This window comes from Onychomys torridus, chromosome X (assembly GCF_903995425.1).
Source record: "Onychomys torridus chromosome X, mOncTor1.1, whole genome shotgun sequence".
Classification (NCBI taxonomy): domain Eukaryota; kingdom Metazoa; phylum Chordata; class Mammalia; order Rodentia; family Cricetidae; genus Onychomys; species Onychomys torridus.
In genome coordinates, this window is record NC_050466.1 from 125,833,092 (window position 1) to 125,854,023 (window position 20,932).

Here is a 20,932-nt window from a genome sequence, read left to right on the forward strand (position 1 = left end):
GTTTTTTGTTTGGTTTGGTTTGGTTTGGTTTGGTTTCTCAAGACAGGGTTTCTCTGTGTAGCTTTGCACCTTTCCTGGAACTCACTTGGTAGCCCAGGCTGGCCTCGAACTCACAGAGATCCACCTGGCTCTGCCTTCCGAGTGCTGGGATTAAAGGATTGTGCCACCACTGCCTGGTAGCATATTGTTTTTAAAGAAGCATCACAGGTCTAAACTAGTTTAGATCCATTTTAGTAAATACTTCAATTTAGTGAATTAGGGTTGAGCACTTACTATGTTTAATACAGAGCTATAATTAAGAACAAGGTTTGGGTCTGGGTGTGGTGCCAAACACCTTTAATCCCAGCAGTCAGAATGCAGAGGCAGGGAGATCTCTGAGTTTGAGGACAGCCTGGCCTACATAGTGAGCTCCACATGGCCAGGAGTAGATAAAGAGACCCTATCTTTTTTTTTTTAAGTCTTTTTGTTCAATTTTTTAATTTTATAATTTAATTTAATTTAATTTAATTTTACATATCAGCCATGGGATTCCCTATCCTCTCCCCACCCCGTGCACCTTTCCCCCAGCCTACCCCCCATTCCCAACTCCTCCAGGGCAAAGACTCCGCGGGGATTCAGCTCAACCTGGTAGATTCAGTCCAGGCAGGTCCAGTCCCCTCCTCCCAGGCTGAGCAAAGTGTCCCTGTGTAAGCCCAAGGTTCCAAACAGCCAGCTCATGCACTAAGGACAGGTCCCAGTCCCACTGCCTGGGTGCCTCCCAAACCATTCAAGTATCTTAACCTCTCTCCCCATGTAAAGAACCATGATTAGAGTCCACCATGGCTTTTATATTTATCAGCTCCCTGAATGTCTAGCAAAAAGAAATGCATTATTGTATTAAGAAACAAGCTAATGGCTGGGACTCTAGCTCCACAATGGTACTAATTTAGCAAGTAGATCTAGGTTCCATTCACAGTAGATGAAAAGGGGAGAGGAGATAAGCTGGGCAGATCCACCTCCATTGATGTGCATTTACTCTGCACTGATCTGCACACTCATCCTGCCATCTCCATTGAAGCCCTCTTGAGCTGCCCAGGTTCTCACTAGCCATTTCTATCTTCCTTCCTTATGACTCCTCTAGATTACACCTGTAAGAGCTTGTATCTAGTACTTAGAAATTGTCTTAAAACTTTTGAAAACAGTAGAATAAGGAGATTTTTGGAATGATTAATTGAAAAGAAGGTGAGATTTTTATTCAAAAGACCATGGCCAGATTAATTTCTTTAAACGTGAATTTTCCTGTTCGTGGTAAATCAGAATATACATACCCTCTAAGACTGAAAAACAAACAAGAGAAGACAGTTTCATCTTTTATGGTCATCTTTTCCACCGCCATTGACTTGTTAAAGAAACTGGCCATTGTCTGGTATGAAGCACCATTTGCTGGTCATGTCTGTTAGTTTAACTTGATGGCAATGAATTGTTAATCTGTTTTTTGTATTTCCTACAAATGGAAATTAACACAAAGAGGCTTAGATTCAGGTTCAAATTTTGGCAAAATTATTCATATTGGTGGTGTTTCATGGTATATTACATCAGGATGAAGAACTTGATTGTTCCATATTTTGGTGAGGAGTCAATTAATAGGAAGATTCAAAGGGTGATCGTCCCCTTCCACATGAAGATCACAACTGATAGTTTTACCTATTGATGATTATTGCTAAAATCAGTCCTTTTATTAAGGATTGTAAAATAGTGCTTTTTCTAAATCTATCATTACTTCTGTGCCCACTGGATTGCATACTTTTGTTGAAAACAACTGTATTTGATCACCTATTACTCTTTGTTTACTATGAAATATACAAATAAATCAAGATAAATTATTCATTTCTTAATTGTCAAATTTCAATATAATGAATCAGTACTCAAGTTACTTCCAATGCAAAGACTTTTATATTTAAAAATATCTTTATAAATTCAGAGTATTATATTTTCCATTTGTTTCGATTATTTGTGTTCATTATTGTTTTTAATAGTCAGACTATATTTTTGGCTAATGATAGTCCCTTTCCCTACATCAGTTTTGAGAGAGTTCTAGAAAAAACACATTTATGATAATAAGAGCTTGAGTCGCATAAACTCTAAATTTATTTATATTATCTCTTTCTAATTCTGACAATTACTCTGTATAAACATCAAAATCTCATATGAACTGAGTATATTTCAACCCTGTATGTATTTCCTATATCACATTTGGTGTCTGAAAATCAATGCTTAAGAGCATTCTCTAATACATAATGTATTTCTAGGAGGATTTGAGTATAAAGAAACTTTCTTTAGAGGGAGGAGCATTTACCTGTTTGGTATGGATATATTTTAGCTTAAATGGTGACATACTAAATAACTCCTTTTCTGTCATGTGCCTATGGTTAAGAGGTGGATACATATAAGTATCTTGCTCTCTTAACATGTGCCTAAGACTTTGCATTTGGATGTACCACAATTTAGTTAATCATGCTTCTATTAATGGACGTTTGTGGCTTTTTCTGATATATTTCTATTATAAATGAGGCTTCAATAATGATATTTGCAAATAAATCATTTCACATTTATGTAAACTTATTGGGATGACTTCATAAGTGTAGAATTTTTGTATCATTAATATACGCATTTAAAATTTCCAAGTTGCCTTCCATAAAGATAGCTCCATTTCATAGTCCAACAGTAGTTCGTAAGTGTGTCTGTTTGCATGTACAGATGTATTCCTTCATTTACAATTATAGTACAACTACAAAAACGTATCTCTATATTGACTTTTTTGTTGTTTTTCAAGACAGGGTTACTCTGTGTAGCTTTGTGCCTTTCCTGGAACTCGCTCTGTAGATCAGGCTAGCCTCGAACTCACAGAGTTCCATCTGCCTCTGCCTCCCAAGTGCTGGGATTAAAGGCATGCACCACCACCGCCCGGCTCATATTGACTTTTAAAATGCAAATATATAAGAAAAATCTAAAGTGAAAATGTGGGACAAAATGAGTCTATGCTAAAGAATTTGTTTGCCAATGTCCAATATCTATATGATGCCAATGTCATGCCATATCTCTCCAGGGATTAGATCAGCTTTACATACAAGTTTGATGGAAAGTGGCAGTGAGAGCAGTTTTTGAGATAATTTTACTCCTGTTCATAAAGATATGCATATGGCCAAAGGAATTTTATGCAACTTCTGGATATTTCTCAATCATATAATCAAACTGAATGACAATATGATTAATTCATTAACTCTTACAAATAAACTGTATTACCAGTTTGTGTGTAATCAAGCACCTAATACTGGCCCCTCTGTATTTGTCTTGAAGTTCTAAAAATAAATATATTACATTATGTATTTTTGAGGTTTTTTTCCCTACTATTCCACAAGGCCTCCTCTTTATACTCTCAGGTATATTGAAGAAGAATAGTTCTAAATCTTTTCTGAGAGGGAATTCATTTGATTTTTAGGTTGACATGTCAAAGCATGGTTTTAATTATGTTGTGTTCATATATGCATTCCTATACTTTGTTCTAATTTGCCCCCTCCCCGCTGCCCTTATTTCTCAAAGGGTACTATGAGTAGCTGCTTGGATTAGATAGCCTAAAAACAGTTTACTGCTTCAAGCTCAGGGATAATTGCTGAGAATAAACCCTCTGACCTGGTTTGTTTGTTTGTTTGTTTGTTGTCCTCATTCGGGGTAAGAGCAGAAGTGGTGTCTAGTGTGTTATTCTTTGGGTTGAACCACCCACCCCAAAAGTATTTGCTTCCTCATTTGATCTATTTTGGACCACACAAGGTAGAAGACTGCTATGAAGAACTAAATAGATATAGTCTAAGCTCTATAATAGGCTTTGTGATGTAGAAGATTGGAAATACATTAGCACTCGTGAAGAACAGTGTTTTCAGACCAATGGAAGATGTCCTTTGTTCAGATTAATGCTCTTAAATGCCCTGCGTTGTATGTTGTCCCTTGTGAAGAAAAATGATACCACTCAATCAAATACCATTAGCAGAGTTTACACATTAAGTTGTTTTCTTTTTCCAGTCATAGTAAGGAGCATGTATTAAGCCCCACCTGCCCCCTTCCTGCCCAGGCCCTCTTGAAACTAATAGCAAACACTGTGAACACTGCTTGGACTTAATGGTGAAGTGAGGAACTAGAGTTAGCTGGCATTTGCAGGGATTGAGCTCTGTAACTGTGGCCTCCTAATCACTGGACTACAACCCACTGAGTTTTCTTGCCTCGCACCCATAGTGTGTTACAGCTCTATTCAAGAACAGATGACCTTGAATGACCTGAGGAAAGCTACATCCTAGCTAAACAACAGAAAATTCATAATCTTACTAATGGTTCTAGCTTCATTCTATATATTTAGGTCATCAAATGATGACTTACATAATTTATACTATTTGATTTTTTATCTTATGTACACATATAAATAAACTTCATGAGAGAAAACACTGCACCACCTCTAACATCATCACATACAGTATTCCTCACCATTCCTAATGGATATTGAAGTCCCAGTCAGGAATTTTATACCCATTCAAGATGATTATGTTTTATATCTACTCTAATATTTCAATACAAGGGCATGTGTGACAGTATCAAACAAAGATTTGTGCAACTTTATGTCAACTGCACTTATATAGTAAAATGATTTCTATGTAGGCTGTATTGAGTAGTAACTCTCTTAAATAGTCATGACAGTTACGTTTTTATCTCAGCCATGTTAACATGAACATTAATTGAATTTCATTATGGCATCTTCATAAATAAAATGGCAAAAGATGTAGTTGAGCAATGGCATCAAACAAAACGATACATTTTAAAACTCTGATATTAGCTGTGTACCATGGCAAGCTACTCAAAATTGCCCAGTTCCAATTTACTCATTTGTAAAATGAGGCAAATAGAGAGTTGTACAGAGTGCGCACTAAAAGAGATTATTCATTTCCAGTGAGTTGGCAGAGAGAATGTCTCAATAAATGATAAAGGAATTTCTACCAATAGCAGCAGGAAAATTAAGAGTAGATAAAAAAAAATAACCAACATAAATGGGGATTATGTTTCTGACTGTGACCTCATGTGCACCACACTTAAACCTGTAAAACATTAAAAGGGAGTAGCACCTGTCCTTCAGGTGACCTTACTCATTCCCACCAGGCTTACCACGCACTTCATTGCTTCCTAATGCCTTTTTCTCTTTATGCAGTCTGCAAAATTTCTCCTATCCTTACTTTATTGCCATCCTAACCTCTAATTCATTTTCATACTGACATCAAAGTGATTTATGTCAACTATTAGTCTTACCATGTTGTTGCCCTGGCAACTATTTAGCATGGTTTGACACTGGCTCTCAATGTCAACCTCAAACCTAGTGGAGAATAGTGATAATTAAACTGACTTGTGAGGAAAATGGAGAAATGGTGAATTGTTTCTTTCTAGACATTTCAGGCTAGATGCCAGGGTTTCCATTTGAGGACTGTGCACTTGGCCATGACAAGGAGAACCTATGGATAAAGCATCTGGTGCAAAGCTCAGAACCTAGCAGTAGTATTCATCACACTGTAGTTGATGAGGCCCCATGACTGAACAATCTGTTAGTTTAGTGTTCTTTAACTATGCTGAAGGTTTAAAAGAGCTCTACTTCGTAGTTCGGAGAACTTGCTTAGTTGTTTCCAATTGGGCATATACTTCCCACTCTTGGGGCTTCAGCATTCTCATCTGTAATGAGGAGGTTAAACTGAGTGAACTTATCTTCCATTCAGTTCTACTAATGTATAATTTCCTTGTACCATTTGAGGAACTGAAAATTTTAATAAATAAAATTTGTATAATAAATAAATATTCTCCTTAAAACGTGATATCTTCAATAAAATGAGAATAGAGGGATAAAACAATCAATTAAGTTGTTGGCAAAAAGAAAATCAAATTGACAGTGTTGTTCCTTAAGCATGCCAAACCTAGTATGTCAGTGAAAAAGGAATTTTATTCCCCATCTTTATCAGTCTGATTTCTTTACATCCTAATATGCCAATAGATGATAGAGTTTTAAAATTCAGATGAAGTAAAATTTGATTGTGTAAGCATATATATTGAGATATTTTAATATACTTCAGCCCTTTGCAAAGCTCATCTTTTGGGAATCTGTGTGCCACATGATTAGCATAAGGTTGTTTCCTAGTTACTCATGTGCCACAAATATTACAAAGAGAGGACTGTTGAACTTCACCACTTACAACCACCTACAAACGAATAACTTGACCATGAATTATACTTATTAATGGTGATTCTTATACTTTATTAAGTAAAAATAATTATATGTTACAAGTATTTAGAGATTTTTGAATCAGTCCATGATATTCAACAGTCATATTATATTTCAATTACCTCTATCTTAGGTAAATATTGAATTTCTATTAATTTTGAAACATAGGGTATCTTGAAAACTCCCAGATATATAAAGAGTTTCCTATCCATCTATAGATTACAATTAGGAAGTTAGTTGCTATATTAGAGAGCAATCAACAAAATAATAATCATTAATAGCTACTTGGCAATTACTATGTACCAGGGCTGTACATCTTTTAAGCTTAGCATACATTTAATCCACCTTTGAAGGTAAATAACGGAGAGTCACACAACTAGAAAGTGGTAGGATTTGAATCAGGAGAGATTTGGATGAGCAGACATGAGGAATGCTATTCTCATTCCAGCAGTGGGCAACAAATATGATTTAATCAATGAATCTTGACGATATTGAGATCTCTTGAAGAAAACAAAACAAACAAAAAACTCCCATGTTATTTAGTCAGAAATCAACCTTCAATTCTTGAAGTGTAAAAATTCAATAGACTTGGGGTTCAGTGAAATGTTTGGTATTCTAACATGGAGTGGGTCATCGGGTACTAAGTTTCACTGTACAATATCTGAATTGGTGCATTTTCAGTTGAAGATTCCAAAGAGAAGTTGGTCAAAGCAGCTCCTTACTGATCAGTGCACTAAGGCCATGTACTTAATATATGTTTGACTGAGGAGGGGCATGACAGGAACCCATTTTAAGACAGAACTAAAGTGAGGAGGAAGGGGGAAATGTCTCCCCACTGAACAATTGCATAAATTCAGTAAAGTGAGAGAAGGGCAAATAAAGGGAAAGCATTCATTTTTAGTTACTAACCCATGCTCTAGAATTTCAGGTTCTTTAAATTGTCTATTTGTAGTGAGCCCATGCCAACGTATGCTGTAAATCCTGGGATACTGGGCTTTCAGGATTAGGACTCTAGCAAGTTTAAGACAATAAAATGCTGAAGGGAATGGAGGGACAAAACAGAAAAGAAAAGAAAAGAAAAGAAAAGAAAAGAAAAGAAAGAAAACAAAGGATTTAAAGGTAAATCTCCAAAGATGGTAAACTCTAATCCCTCTTGAACTTCCAGTCAATCATACTTTTATTCCCTAGAACAGTGGAAATGGACTTCAGCGGTTGGAGGAACACCCATGAAGAGTGAGGGAAAAGTCATCATGTGGGCTAGCTTTTTGTCACCCTAGCTTTAACTAGACCAGCTCCCATCTTGCTTATTTTATGTAGTGTAAGTACATGTGCGCAATTTTTATTTAATGTGTTCTAAGCTTAAAGAGGAAAAAAAAGAAAACTGCAAAACCATTTCTCAAGGGAGAGAGACTAAAAATTCTCCACAGATTGCTCAAACAGATCACCCTTCAAACCCTGCTGTTGAAAAGTAAAACTATGCTAGCAAGGATTTTAGGGCTAGGACATTGGGAGTGGGCTATATATATATACAAGTCAGTATATCAGTCATTCTCTGCTGTGAAATGAACAGCTACAGCAGCACTAAGGGCTAATATCAGCAGTGGCTGTACTAAGCTTCTGCACTGATCTGGACTCAGGGCCAAACACTTTCTTCAATTCTGTCATTTGCTACTATCTCCTTTTTACAAATACTGTTGTTCTTCTGCATATGAAGGTATGCAAGTGTTTTAAACATCTAAAGATAAACCAAATAAAGATTTTCCAAAACATAGTAATTAGATCTGAAGAGCTCCTTGGGGCTTTTTGCTGCTGAAATACACACCAGGTTGAGACAATTTCTTCCTCTGAACTCAATGCTGAGTTCAAAAAGATAAATCACACACTGGCCCCAAACTCAGGGATGTCTGATCATTTCTTCCAAGAAGGAAGTGTCTCATGAAAATTCAACTGGATGAAATACTTTCTTTATTGAAAGGAAAGATCTTGTTGCAATTGAACACTTGTTTAAGAATATTTTTATTGCCCGGCAGTGGTGGTGCACGCCTTTAATCCCAGCACTCGGGAGGCAGACCCAGGTGGATCTCTGTGAGTTCAAGGCCAGCCTGGGCTACAGAGTGAGTTCCAGGAAAGGTGCCAAAGCTATACAGACAAACCCTGTCTCGAAAAAACAAACAAACAAAAAGAATATTTTTATTAATGTGTTGATTCAACAAATATTTATAGGGCATCAACTCTAAGTTCTGAATGTGGAATCTGTAATATACAATATCAACAATGGATTTGTTTAATATAAGCATAAACCATTTTGAGAACTGCCAAGTGTTTGTTCAGGTAATACCTAGTGATTAAGTATATAATATTTCATCTAATTTCAAAAACTAATTGTAAAGCTAAGCAGAATGTGGTTTGTAAATTGTATATCCTGGGAAGGTTACTTAACCTTTCTGACCCTCCAGCTTCTGACTTATGACCTGAGAGTACTATAGGTAAATATGGGAAGGAGCACATAAAATCAAGTATATAAAGCTCTCAGCACTGTTTGACACACAGAGCACATTCAATACATACTTACTGTTACTGTGGTCACTGGGAAATTACTAGCCCAGTGTTGCACAGCTTGTGATGGTGAAGTGATCTTAAATTTCTGCTACTAGTCAAATACTTCTTACCCTACACTATCCGTTTCCTTTTCTGGGAACAGGTAATATAAGCATCCTAGGCTTTTGAGAAGTATTTTGGCTCATCCAGGGAGAAGAGTCATAAAGAAATGCCTGGTGTAAGAAACCAATTCCTGATCCTGGAGTTATAGCTCATGGCTGTAATCTCAGTATTTGGAAGGCTGAAGTAAAAAGATCAAAGTAAGGCCATTCTAGTTTGCATGGGGTAAAAGAGAGATAGATAGAGACAGACAGGCACACACACACACACACACACACACACAGAGAGAGAGAGAGAGAGAGAGAGAGAGAGAGAGAGAGAGAGAGAGAGAGAACTGAAACATCTAAACTTTAGTGCATAGTAAGTAAATGAATCACTGAGTGGATTCTAGCTGTTTTACTTGCCACAAATGAACTAGATACGTCCTTGTCTGGAGATGGTGGATGGTGGGAAGACCTTCAGAAAACAAGTGTGATTCACAGAAAACAAGTGTGATTCACAGAAATACACTGGAAATTCAGCCAGACAATACATTTTTAAAGTTAAAATAGAAGCATAAGTACTACAGTGACTCAGGAATGATTTTTTTAGAAAGAAAAGAAAGAGAAAGATAATTCATATGAGTGGAAACTCACAGAAATTTTTGAGAATTGAGCAAAAAGAAAAATAAAGATGGAAGTTCTACAACAGAGCCCCCGTTTTATTCCTTTGTGTAGATACAGCACTGGCATAACACCGAAAGTGACTGATTCTTTAAATAAGGCTTAGAGATACATAAAATAGCTACTCTGTCCATGTGCTAAAAATAACAGTTGAGTTACAGTTGCCTAAGCAAAGGATGATCTATTTTTTTCTGAAATTTACTTCAGTCAATCACAGTCCTGAAATGTTGGTTGTTTTAACATATGAGGAATATTACAGGGCTTCCCTGAGAAGATCAAGACTAGTGTGCTAAATTCACAAGTGTGTAGTCCAAGAACTGGTGCCAGAAAATCCAATGGGAGGTTCTTGTTCAGCACAAAGGATTCATTTTGATTATTTCAGATGTAATTAGTATATAAGGCAGTAGTTTTGGTACTTTGCACTTATAACTTTGTGAAGAGAGAACATCTAATATTGAGTGTTCTTACCATAGTAATTTTAACTCTTCTGGGAATAAATCCCATTTTCACACATGGCAAATATATGGATAACACCTTGATTGCTTATTCACTGGGTGACTTTCACTTTTCCAGGGCGTCAGGTACTGTTTATACAGCACTAGACATTGCAACGGGACAAGAGGTATGTGCCAGCATTTGGTCTTTATTATTTTCCTTTGTGTTTATCAAGTTTTCTTGTTGATGGCATGTGTGTCTAGTGGGAAGCACTAGGTTACAATGGGACTTTAGATTGGCTGCTGTGCAAAACATCTGAAATAGATAGTGATGATTGACCAAAGAAAGAGTGCATATTTCTGGAACAGAAAAAAACAGTAGATAATGAATTTGTACATTTGTGTTCATGTATATTATAGTAATCACAATTTGTTCTTGTATTTTAATCATCATTCAGGTGGCCATAAAGCAAATGAACCTTCAGCAGCAACCCAAAAAGGAATTAATTATTAATGAAATTCTTGTCATGAGGGAAAATAAGAACCCCAATATTGTTAATTATTTAGATAGGTAAGTATTTTCTCTTATTTATTATATATTTTCTTCCTAAGATGTTATTTTCTTGTCAAATAATTTACTGGGAATTTATTACATTTATAATCATTTACAAATATTTCTGAAATAATGCAAAGTAATAGAGTAAATCTTTCCCCATCAAACACTTGAAAATTCATTTTATGGACTTGGTTTTAACTAAACCTAGTTTGTGTAATTTCCTTTTAAGGATGGTGGCTCCATGTTGGCAGGAAATGGACTACTGCATATAGTGTCTCTTTGGAGCCAGTATGGTCCCTGGGAGGCTGAGGAAAGAAAGCAGACAATAGCCCTGTTTTAATGGGTGCTTTATGATTAACTGACAGTGAGGTCAGGGGAATTGAGACTTAATCTTAAACCTTTTTCCTAAAGCAGGTAATTAATGTCTCTTTCATCAGGGGTATTAAGAGTGTGTTACAAATGGGCACTTAAAGACTATGCTAAGTCTTCTCTTGTGGCTAACATCTGTCTCTTCCAATTCCAGTCGTTGTTTGCTTAGCACCAATCTGCTGAGCTCTCTGGTGGGATGTAAATGAAACAAGGCTAGAGCTCAGCCTCCAAGAGCTTAAGGGCTTTCAGTCCATGTTAGGCCAATAGACATTGATATGGTAAAGAAATGAGAGCAAAAGGACCACTGAGTTTTTTAGTTCTAATCAGTGTTTCTCAAAGTGGCCTTTATGGCCCATCTGCAACAGTATGACATGAATTCCACTTGTGCATTTGTAGTTTTCTAAAACTTGCATTTATACTTTTGAAAGGGCCTGATTTCTAGGCTTTTGTCCATAACTAATAAAAATGGAACCTGTGAAATTTGAATATTAAGAGACTTGCCAAGTAGATCCTGAAAGTACTGTAGTTTGAGTAGCACAGAATAGAAATTCTTGTTTCATAGTGAGGTAGTTTTTTGATTATTTGCTTGTTTGCTTGCTTGCTTTTTAAAAATACCTCTGCAGCTCAGGATGGCCTGGAACTTACACATACCCACGGCTAACTTTTCAATCCTAGTCAACATACTTTATCCTCCCAAGTAGGTGGGATTACAGATGTGTGCCACCATACCAGGCTTAGTGGCATGAGTATTAAGGCAGGATGGAGTCACTGGGATCACTCTTCTCTATAAGAAAATAGTGCTAATTGATTTGAATAATCTCCTACTCTTTTCCTGAAGTGGAAGGCTATCCAGGGACCTTTGTTCCTATATTTGAGTACTGAAGATTGTTACTCCATAATCACTTAAAGATAATGGGCACGACACTATCAACTTTCATCACAAATAAGGCCTGAGGATATTAGAGTCTCCACCTTCTTAGTCCAAAGTCAAAGTATTTTTCTTTTCTTATTATAGCTACTTAGTGGGTGATGAACTGTGGGTAGTCATGGAATACTTGGCTGGTGGCTCTTTGACTGATGTGGTCACAGAGACCTGTATGGATGAAGGACAGATAGCAGCTGTCTGTAGAGAGGTAAGAATAGAGAATATTTCTTGTTTGTGAGAAACATAAAATTTGTTAATTCTTTCTTTTTGATTATTCAGAAAATTTCTAGCATCAAAATAACATTAGCATATTTTCTATACTGAAAAAAAAAATGGAAAAGTGTTTAAACTGTACTTAATGTCATGTCCTTGAATCACATTGGCCAGACCTTTATTTACTTTACTTGATTTTCTGTGGCTCTTGTAAGCAGTAATACACCATTCAGGAGACACTGTATCTAAGCTTACACATAGTAGTATCAGTGAACATGGCCAACTCTTACGTTCACATGGAATTACTTTCTGATTTGTGGGAATTTTTATAACATAAATGTTGTGTTCTGCTTGTTCAGTATGAGTTCCATAAAATACAGACTACATTATATTCCCATTATTTTCTAGAAAACTATTTTTTAGTTTTGACATATTTATTTGTTTATTTGGATTCTCTCTCTCTCTCTCTCTCTCTCTCTCTCTCTCTGTGTGTGTGTGTGTGTGTGTGTGTGTGTGTGTGTGTGTGTGTGTGTGTTTGTATACTATGAGTGCATATGGATATCAGAGAACAACTTTTGGGACTCAGTTTTCTATTTCCATAATGTGCATCCAGGAAATTGAACTCAGATTGTAAAGCTTGGCAGCAAGTATTGTGACCTGTTGACCCATCTCACAGGCTTTCAAAGGAATTTCAATACAATCTTCCCTCACCCCACAAAGTAATTGCTTTACAGTATTCCATGAATATTCCAGTGAGCCTGAGGAGCTGTCATTTATAAAGAGAAATAAGAGATACCTTTAGTTTCTAGCCAATTTGATGATGTTTTATTCTGTCATTTTGATCAATATTGTTTTTGAAACATACACCCTCCAGTGGGGTCTCATTATGAAATTTTCTACAAAGTGAAGTGGAAACTTGAAAAACAATGAATGTGCAACCAAGCTAAATTATATTAGCTAATCTTTCAATTAGTAGGATATTTTACCTGAGCCTATATTTTGTATCTTTTAGTATTACAAGTCAAAAGCATTTCCAAACAAGTACCTTTAGTTATGTGAGAACTGGTAGCTATCCTCAAATCTGTCCATCAGATAGCCCAAGGAATCATTTCAATTGTATGTTCTTGCTTACCATGCTAGATCTACTAAAACTTCACCATGTACACTAAGGCTTACAACATCTATATAAGACCAAGCTGTCCTATATCACTTAGAAACCTAGACCAAAGCATGATTATGCTAACTGGTCAGCTGGACTATAAAAATGACTAGTACTGAGTGTTGCATTATCCTCTTCATGATTAAGTCTATAGTGTGACATGGGAGCCCTCAAATACATAAAGTATAATCTTGATGTAAATGGTAATGTGGTTTGAAAATTGTATTAAAGAATTCCGTAATCTATTTCATTTAACAACATCAAATCACAATCTTTCCCAAATTTTGCCTGGAAATGAGATATAGAATTAAAAAAATTCTTTGTGATATAATTAGAACTTTTTTTTCTGATTTAATAGTGCCTCCAAGCTTTGGATTTCTTGCACTCAAACCAAGTGATCCATAGAGACATAAAGAGTGACAATATTCTCCTCGGGATGGATGGTTCTGTTAAATTGAGTAGGTATTTTGATTCAGATATTTAAGAAAATATCAGGGAATTTCTATGGTCCTACTGTCTGTCTTGAGAAGATAATGTCTACTGAAGGTGTTTTATATGAGAAAGCTTAATTTGAATTAAAGAACATGTCTGACAGTCTGTTCAATAGACTGTGACCAGATGTTTTTTGGAATTAATATTTCAGAATGTCTAGTAGCATGTCAAATGGATGGATGGCAAATAACTAACTAGAAAATGGAAGATTTCTATAAATATATGAGAAAGTATTGGGAAGGAATGATATGGAAGTCTACTAAAAATGGCATATTTGTCAATTGTTTCTGACCCCTTTAAAATCAGTAGTAGCTGAAAGATCAGGTAATGATCAGGATGTGAGCAAGACAATTGCCAGTGCTCCTTTTAACATTAAAGGCGGGTTCAACCACATGAGAAAATCAACTATTGCAAAAAAAAAGATATTATTTGGGCTCATTTTAATAGACTTTTCTTCTCTATAGCTGATTTTGGGTTCTGTGCTCAAATCACTCCTGAGCAAAGTAAACGAAGCACTATGGTGGGAACTCCCTATTGGATGGCACCTGAGGTGGTAACTCGAAAAGCTTATGGTCCAAAAGTTGATATCTGGTCTCTGGGAATCATGGCCATTGAAATGGTGGAAGGTGAACCCCCTTACCTTAATGAAAATCCACTCAGGGTAAGTCAGCAAAATTCAGGTACTTCCTATCCCTCCACCCAAATGGGGGGAAAGAAAAAATACCATTTAATGATTCCCCCAAACTGGTCAGAACTAGAACTTTCTTGGAACAAGTAACACAGAGACACTGAGTTATTGTGTATAAATTGCTATGAGTGTGAAATGCCTGATTCTGAGTCCCTCTAACAACAGCCTTCAATATTCTTTAGTCTATAGCTTTCTACTCTATAACTGTAGAGATGCATGAAAGAAAGGATGTGGAAAGGAAGAATGTTTTTATCATGTGCTATGGTAAAATGACCTACCTAAGAAACCCTTGTTTCATAATTACTTTAACAAAGTAAAACAGTACATTTCCAGAACACTTACCATTTTTTAATTTGGATTTTTTTCTTTGTTATCAGTAACAATTCATTGACCAAGAACATTTTATTTATTTTTTTAAGATTTATTTATTTTTTATGTATACAGCATGTATGACCAGAAGAGGACGCCAGACCTTATTACAGATGGTTGTGAGCCACCATGTGGTTGCTGGGTATTGAACTCAGGACCTCTGGAAGAGCAGTCAGTGCTCTTAACCTCTGAGCCATCTCTCCAGCCCCGACCAAGAACATTTTAGTTAACATTGGATAAGTCAGAAATAGACAAAGCAACAGCCTGATAAAATCATAAACTGTCAAATAGAAGATGAATGAAAATTATTTGGGTTAGAGAACTCAGTTTTCTACTACATAATTGAAGGTTTGATCCTCAAGTTGTCCAGTTACCTCTGAAAAGGGAAGTAAAAATAAAAAATAAAAGCTTCCATCTTGTATCCTAACATTACTGGCTTTTTTCAGAGATGCGTAGTTGATCATGAGAGTAAAAGTCAAAGAAATACAGAAGAAGCACTTGCTTAGTATAGAAGTGAGTCAGAAGCTATTTGGTTATATACAACTTCACAGTCAACCAGAAGCCCTATTTCATATGCTCAAAGGACATGAGAATTTTTTTTTTTTTTTTTTTTTTTTTCTGAATGGAAATAGACCCAAATTTCAAATCTGCTCTGAAAACTCATGCACAACACCAGTTTCAAAGGCACTGTGTCGCTATCATGAAGAGTCTAATATGTTTTATTCTTGGTATACAAAACCCATTGTCCTTAGTCATCAGTTAAGTGTGTTCTCATTACGTTTGCAAAATCTGTATTCAAGCCTTTCTGTATATGGATTTCTATATATGCAAAGAAATCTCTGAGTTAAATATCTCATTATTTTGTAGTTGAAATTTTGTAATTGAGAGCCATGCTCCCAATATAGAGGGAGAGGCCTTCTCTAATTCTCTCTCCTTTTGTTTCTACCCTGGTACTTGACCACTGATGCTAGCCCTGCACTGATTAGAAAGCCACAGATATGAGGGAATGCCCTAATGAATGCTATGGGCTGTTATGCTAGTCTCACATAACAATCTGGAAAGGAGATATGTGCATTGATTAGCTGCCTGGGGTGCTGAGTGGAAAAGAAGGGGAGTTTCCCAACATTTGTGGGTCAGCCCTTCATGTGTTTAATCGAGTTCACCTCTGACCTGTGGGATAGCACATCAGGATAATTACAAAGACTTTTCTTTTTTGCCCATTAAAAAACAGCAATGAAAGAACACATCAGGTCTGTTGTTTCTATGGATTTCCTCCTCTAAGTCTTCAAAGTTTAGAGCCACTAAGTGGATTATACCTATTTTGCTTTCTGCTTTCTGCTGAGTAATTTACAACCTGCAGAATTTAAGGATTGAATAAATGGCTATGTAAGGCAACTGGTCTCAGTAATGCATTTATTGCTCTCTTCTGTTCCCTAGTCATAACTGATCTCTCTTTAGCTAGACTGCTAATTACTAGAAAAAATGAAACAAGTTTTAATCTCCATATGCATCTTCTAGCCTGAGATCAGAACTCATACTTAACAGCTTGTCTCTTAAAATCTATAGCCTTCTATCAAAACAAGTATTTGCAGATTAATAAACCACAAATTTCAGGAAGCCTACATTAAGACTATGACAAAAAGACCTGTTAGAAAGACTACCTCATTGAATTCCACTGATAAGGTTTGACTCTAACTTTGTGCCTTATTATCTTTATGTGATTGGCTTCTGGCTAATTAATCAACAAGCCCATGTTGAGCCAGCCTGATTCTGAAGCCCTTTTCTTCTAGACACCAGAAATACTTTTAAGCTTTGCTCGTAAATGTTCTATCCAGGTGTTTTCCTAGAGAAAACATGATGTCTTGGCCTAGCTAGCCTTATTTGGGATTTGAAAAGTGTATTCACTGAACCCATGGGAAGATTGCAGACAGAAAGATACAGTATGACACTGTAGGGAGCCAATTTTTTCATGTGTTGGTGACTAGACACAGTGTTTAGAACTAGAAAATCATGTAACTTTAGGAGAGGTATGAAAGAGCACTCAACTGTTTCTGAGAAACTATCCTGATCTACCTCCAGTTCCAGGTGGAAGTAAAGGGGAGTGAAAAGGAGATAAAATGGCACTATCGAGAGTGGCATGCACTTGTGGGGGACAAAACAAACCCAGTTAAGTAGTCAAGTGGACCTAAGTATGTCCTAATTATGTAACTTTAAAGCTCTGGACATTTTGAAAAGCCATTTAAAACCTTTCTAGACCTGTTTCCTTTCTGTTAATAGGGATAATATCCATCTTACTGAATGTACATGAAAATTAGGTGAATAATGCATGTAAATCACCTAGCCCCGTGTTTAGCTTATTGTAGAAAATGTATGTGGAAATTCATGAACATGAGCGGAAAAGAAAGGGAGAGAAGATATTTAAAGTTCTTTTTACTCACAATTTAGTAGATTCACCATTCCCCAAAGAACTTCTATCCTACTGCCTGACTCCCATGAAGTGGGGTGAAGTGGGGGATTCTGTACAGTTCAATATAATTACCATAAATAGGTAGCATTAAACAGAACAGGTTGAAAGCCGGGCGGTGGTGGCTCACGCCTATAATCCCAGCACTCAGGAGGCAGAGGCAGGTGGATCTCTGTGAGTTCGAGGCCAGCCTGGTCTACAAAGCGAGTTCCAGGACAGCCTCCAAAGCTACAGAGAAACCCTGTCTCGAAAAAAAAGAAAAAAGAAAAAGAAAAACAAAACAGAACAGGTTGAAAATGAAGTCTCAGGCTGTGCATTACAAAGTTGCTTGCATTTCACTGTGGCTTATGTTTTTGTTAACATTTGATTTAAGTGAGCAAATTATCTGTAAATACTGATTGCTGATGTACATTTGGTACAAAAAAATCGGCCACTTCTTTTGCCCAGTAATAAAAAGATTGGGATTTTTAAATGTAAAAAAATTGACTTACTTTGCTCATAAAATGTTTTTTAAAGCTCAGAGAGTTATTAGCTGTACTGATGTTATGACATTGGTAACTCTTCAAAAGACAGAGAGGAGACAGCTTTCTTATTGTCCCTGCACAGTGCCTTAAGTTAATACTTGATGTAATTGGCCTTAGACATGTTGTCCTGTGACCCATGGGCAATTTTTAAGCAGCCACCAATAATTAAGTGCCTTATTCTTTCTGTTTGCCAAAGTAACTGGGGCTTAAGACAAACCCAATTTTCTCTGTGAATATGCAAATCTAACATTGATCTTTTGTTTGGTACCACCGTCTTTTCTGCTAACAGATGATCTATTTTGTTAAGAGTTGTGACCATAAAAACCTGATTCTAAGGAGATAGTTATTTCTGCCAAACTAAACTTTGATTTTTTTTCCTTATCAGCACAAAGAGAACACCTTTCTTTTAAAAAATATGTTTATACTCACAACTAGTAGGTTTGTTCTTATCAAGCTGTGATGAATTGTGGTACTTGTGAAATGTTTCAGTGATATCTACTTGAAGTCCACACAGAACCTTTTATAATCCTGTTTTATGTGTCATTTTCTAACCCCTTTAAAGTGTTTGCTTTATGCCTTTGTTTTAAGCATTAGTGGGCTGTATCAAACATTGAGCCACTGGAATACACTTATTGCTACCAGTGCTGAAAGCAGTCTGTGGTACAGTGTGTGAACCACACATCCTACTTGTTCTCTTCCTTGCTTTTACATTGGAGTCCTCTGGAGAGTTTAAGAGCCAATGACACTGAATTCCATCCCCTAGGAAAAGGGGGAAACTAGGTCTAGGCTAAAAGCAAAGCTATACTGCAAGACCTTATAATAAGGCACTGTTTACAATGAGAAGTAATTCTCCTTCCCTGTTTGAGCACAGTTGTTTAACCAGGAAAGCACATACTTATTCCACTCAAGCTTGTCCTTTTTCTGTAAGAAATCATAAGAGCATCAGAGCCTAGTTGAAATCTTGTTCACTTTTCCTCCTTTTCAGACTTAGCAGTCCTGTAACACTACATATCTTAGTGTCTTTTCTTTTCTGTTGCTGTGATAAAAATATCCTGACTAAAGGAACTTAAGGGAGAAAATGTTTAATTTCATAATCTCAGGTTACAGTCTATCATTATGGAGAAGTCAGCAGGCAGTAGAAACTTGAAGCAACCGGTTACAGTATCTCAACAGTCAAGAGAAAAGAACAGTGAATTAATAACTGTATGCTAGTGCTCAGCTAGGTCTCTTCATTCTTCTACAATATAATGTGCAGGTCTTTACACATCATTTAATGGAACAAAGAAAATTCCCACAGACATGCACATAGGTCAACCAAATCTAGACCATCCCTCTTTGAGGCTCTCTTCCCAGATGATTCTGGGTTATACCCAATTAACAATTAAAACTATCACATTATCAAAAAGGAACAATATTAATTAAGTATATATCTCCATGATTTGACTTTCTTAAATCAATTTTTCTCTTCTGAAAATGGAGTTTGTATTTAAAATAAGCCAGCAGCTGAATGCCTAGCATGTACTGGTGCATAATGTAGCCATGGGTGTGACTATATGTGATTGAGTGCATTACCTCTATGACTATGGAAAAAGAAGAGTAACAATCCAAATAAAGGCCTGCTGGCACATTAAGTGATGTCCTACCTTCCTCTTTACTACACAGATGTCAGATTTCTTACTGTTTCTCCTAAGACCAGAGCGTGTATGTCTCAAGACCATTATATGGGATGAGAGAAGCCCTAGGTAGTGAACAACAGCAACTAAGGGCCAAACTGAATCATGTTCCTCCAACCACTGGAACCTGTGCTGTGGATTGGAATGTCTGGGTTTGATGGCGTGTGCTCATTTGGAATTAAAGTCAGACATAAACTTCCTGAACACCAGAGAAGCAAGCATACTTTGCTAGCACTCAGTCAATATTGTTTTGAATGTATTTCAGGGAGAGCTGGGAGCATTCCCTTCTTTTTCCATAAGCCACTGTGGAACAGCAAGCTTTATTGATGGGTTGTTGACACTCCTCTTCCTTTGAAGACTTAATCTATGCCTAAAAGGAGGGGAGAGTTGGGATAACTACAAGGAAAATAATTATAGAATAGTAACAGCATTTCTTTTTAATAAGAAAAAATAATGCCTGTCAAAAGATAGGAGGCCCTTAAGAATCATTGCTTGTCAAGAATTCGGCATAGGGAAGTGGGACTTAGCCATATGAAAGCTGCAAGTTTCATTTAGATTATCCAGAAGCAGACAGTTCAAACTGGTGAATTATGAGCCAGAGGAAAGCCAAGGGAGGAACTGATTCCATAGCAAACTAAAATCCAAGAAACTAACCAGGCAAAGAAAAGGGAAGGTTTTAAAATGTGGTGATCAAGAAACCATTGTTGGCCCAGAGAGATTCCCATATCCTGTGATTTTTCTTATCATTCCTCAGAGTACTTCCAGATGGAGATAGTTTGAGTATAGCCCAGGAATGCATATGCCTATTCCTCTAATAAGTACCATACCATTGGCTAAGGAATTAAGTCCATCAAAATCAAAGATCATTGTGAAAAAAAAAACGAATCTTGGGTTGTGGTTGTACAATTGCCCACTGAAATATCCACTCATATGTTTTATCTTATGGCTTTTGAAATATGAATTCACCAAGAAAATCAGGGTTTTGCTGAAATTGAAGATTACTTCTGACTTTTGTTTTTGTTTTGATTTATGTCCTTTCTGACTTGGTCACATTAACATTTTAGAAAACAGTTTGCACTCTGATAAAAAGATACTTATAAAGTTCTTAGCTGAGCCTCTTAGCACACCATGCTATTTTCATCAAGGTGGTCCATACCAGGGAAAAGCCAGTTTAACCAGTGGTTCTCAACCTTCCCAATGCTATGAGCCTTTACTGGAGTTCCTCATGCTGTGGTGACCCCCAACCATAAAAATTATTTTGTTGCTACTTCAGAATTGCAATTTCACTACTGTTATGAATCATCTGTTATGCAGGATGTTTAATATGTGATCCCAAAGGGATCTTGACCCACAGGTTGAGAACCTCTTGTTGAAATCTTATTCTAAGAGCTAAGATGACTTCTTCACCGTGCCTTTTACATTTCTTCCATTTGTTTTCTCTCATTTTGGTGATGGAAATAAGG

The 20,932-nt window shown here is 36.5% G+C and overlaps 1 protein-coding gene across 10 annotated transcripts in view; it reads left to right on the plus strand.

Moving 5' to 3' along the window:
• Positions 1–20,932, plus strand: part of Pak3 (p21 (RAC1) activated kinase 3) — a 275,597-nt gene that overhangs the window by 243,955 nt on the left and 10,710 nt on the right. For all 10 annotated transcript variants that reach the window (XM_036174016.1, XM_036174019.1, XM_036174017.1 and 7 more), the window contains 5 exons: positions 10,177–10,225; positions 10,496–10,608; positions 11,978–12,095; positions 13,618–13,717; positions 14,216–14,412. In XM_036174016.1, coding sequence (XP_036029909.1) covers positions 10,177–10,225; positions 10,496–10,608; positions 11,978–12,095; positions 13,618–13,717; positions 14,216–14,412 — 577 coding nt within the window. The remainder of the gene's footprint in view (positions 1–10,176; positions 10,226–10,495; positions 10,609–11,977; positions 12,096–13,617; positions 13,718–14,215; positions 14,413–20,932) is intronic.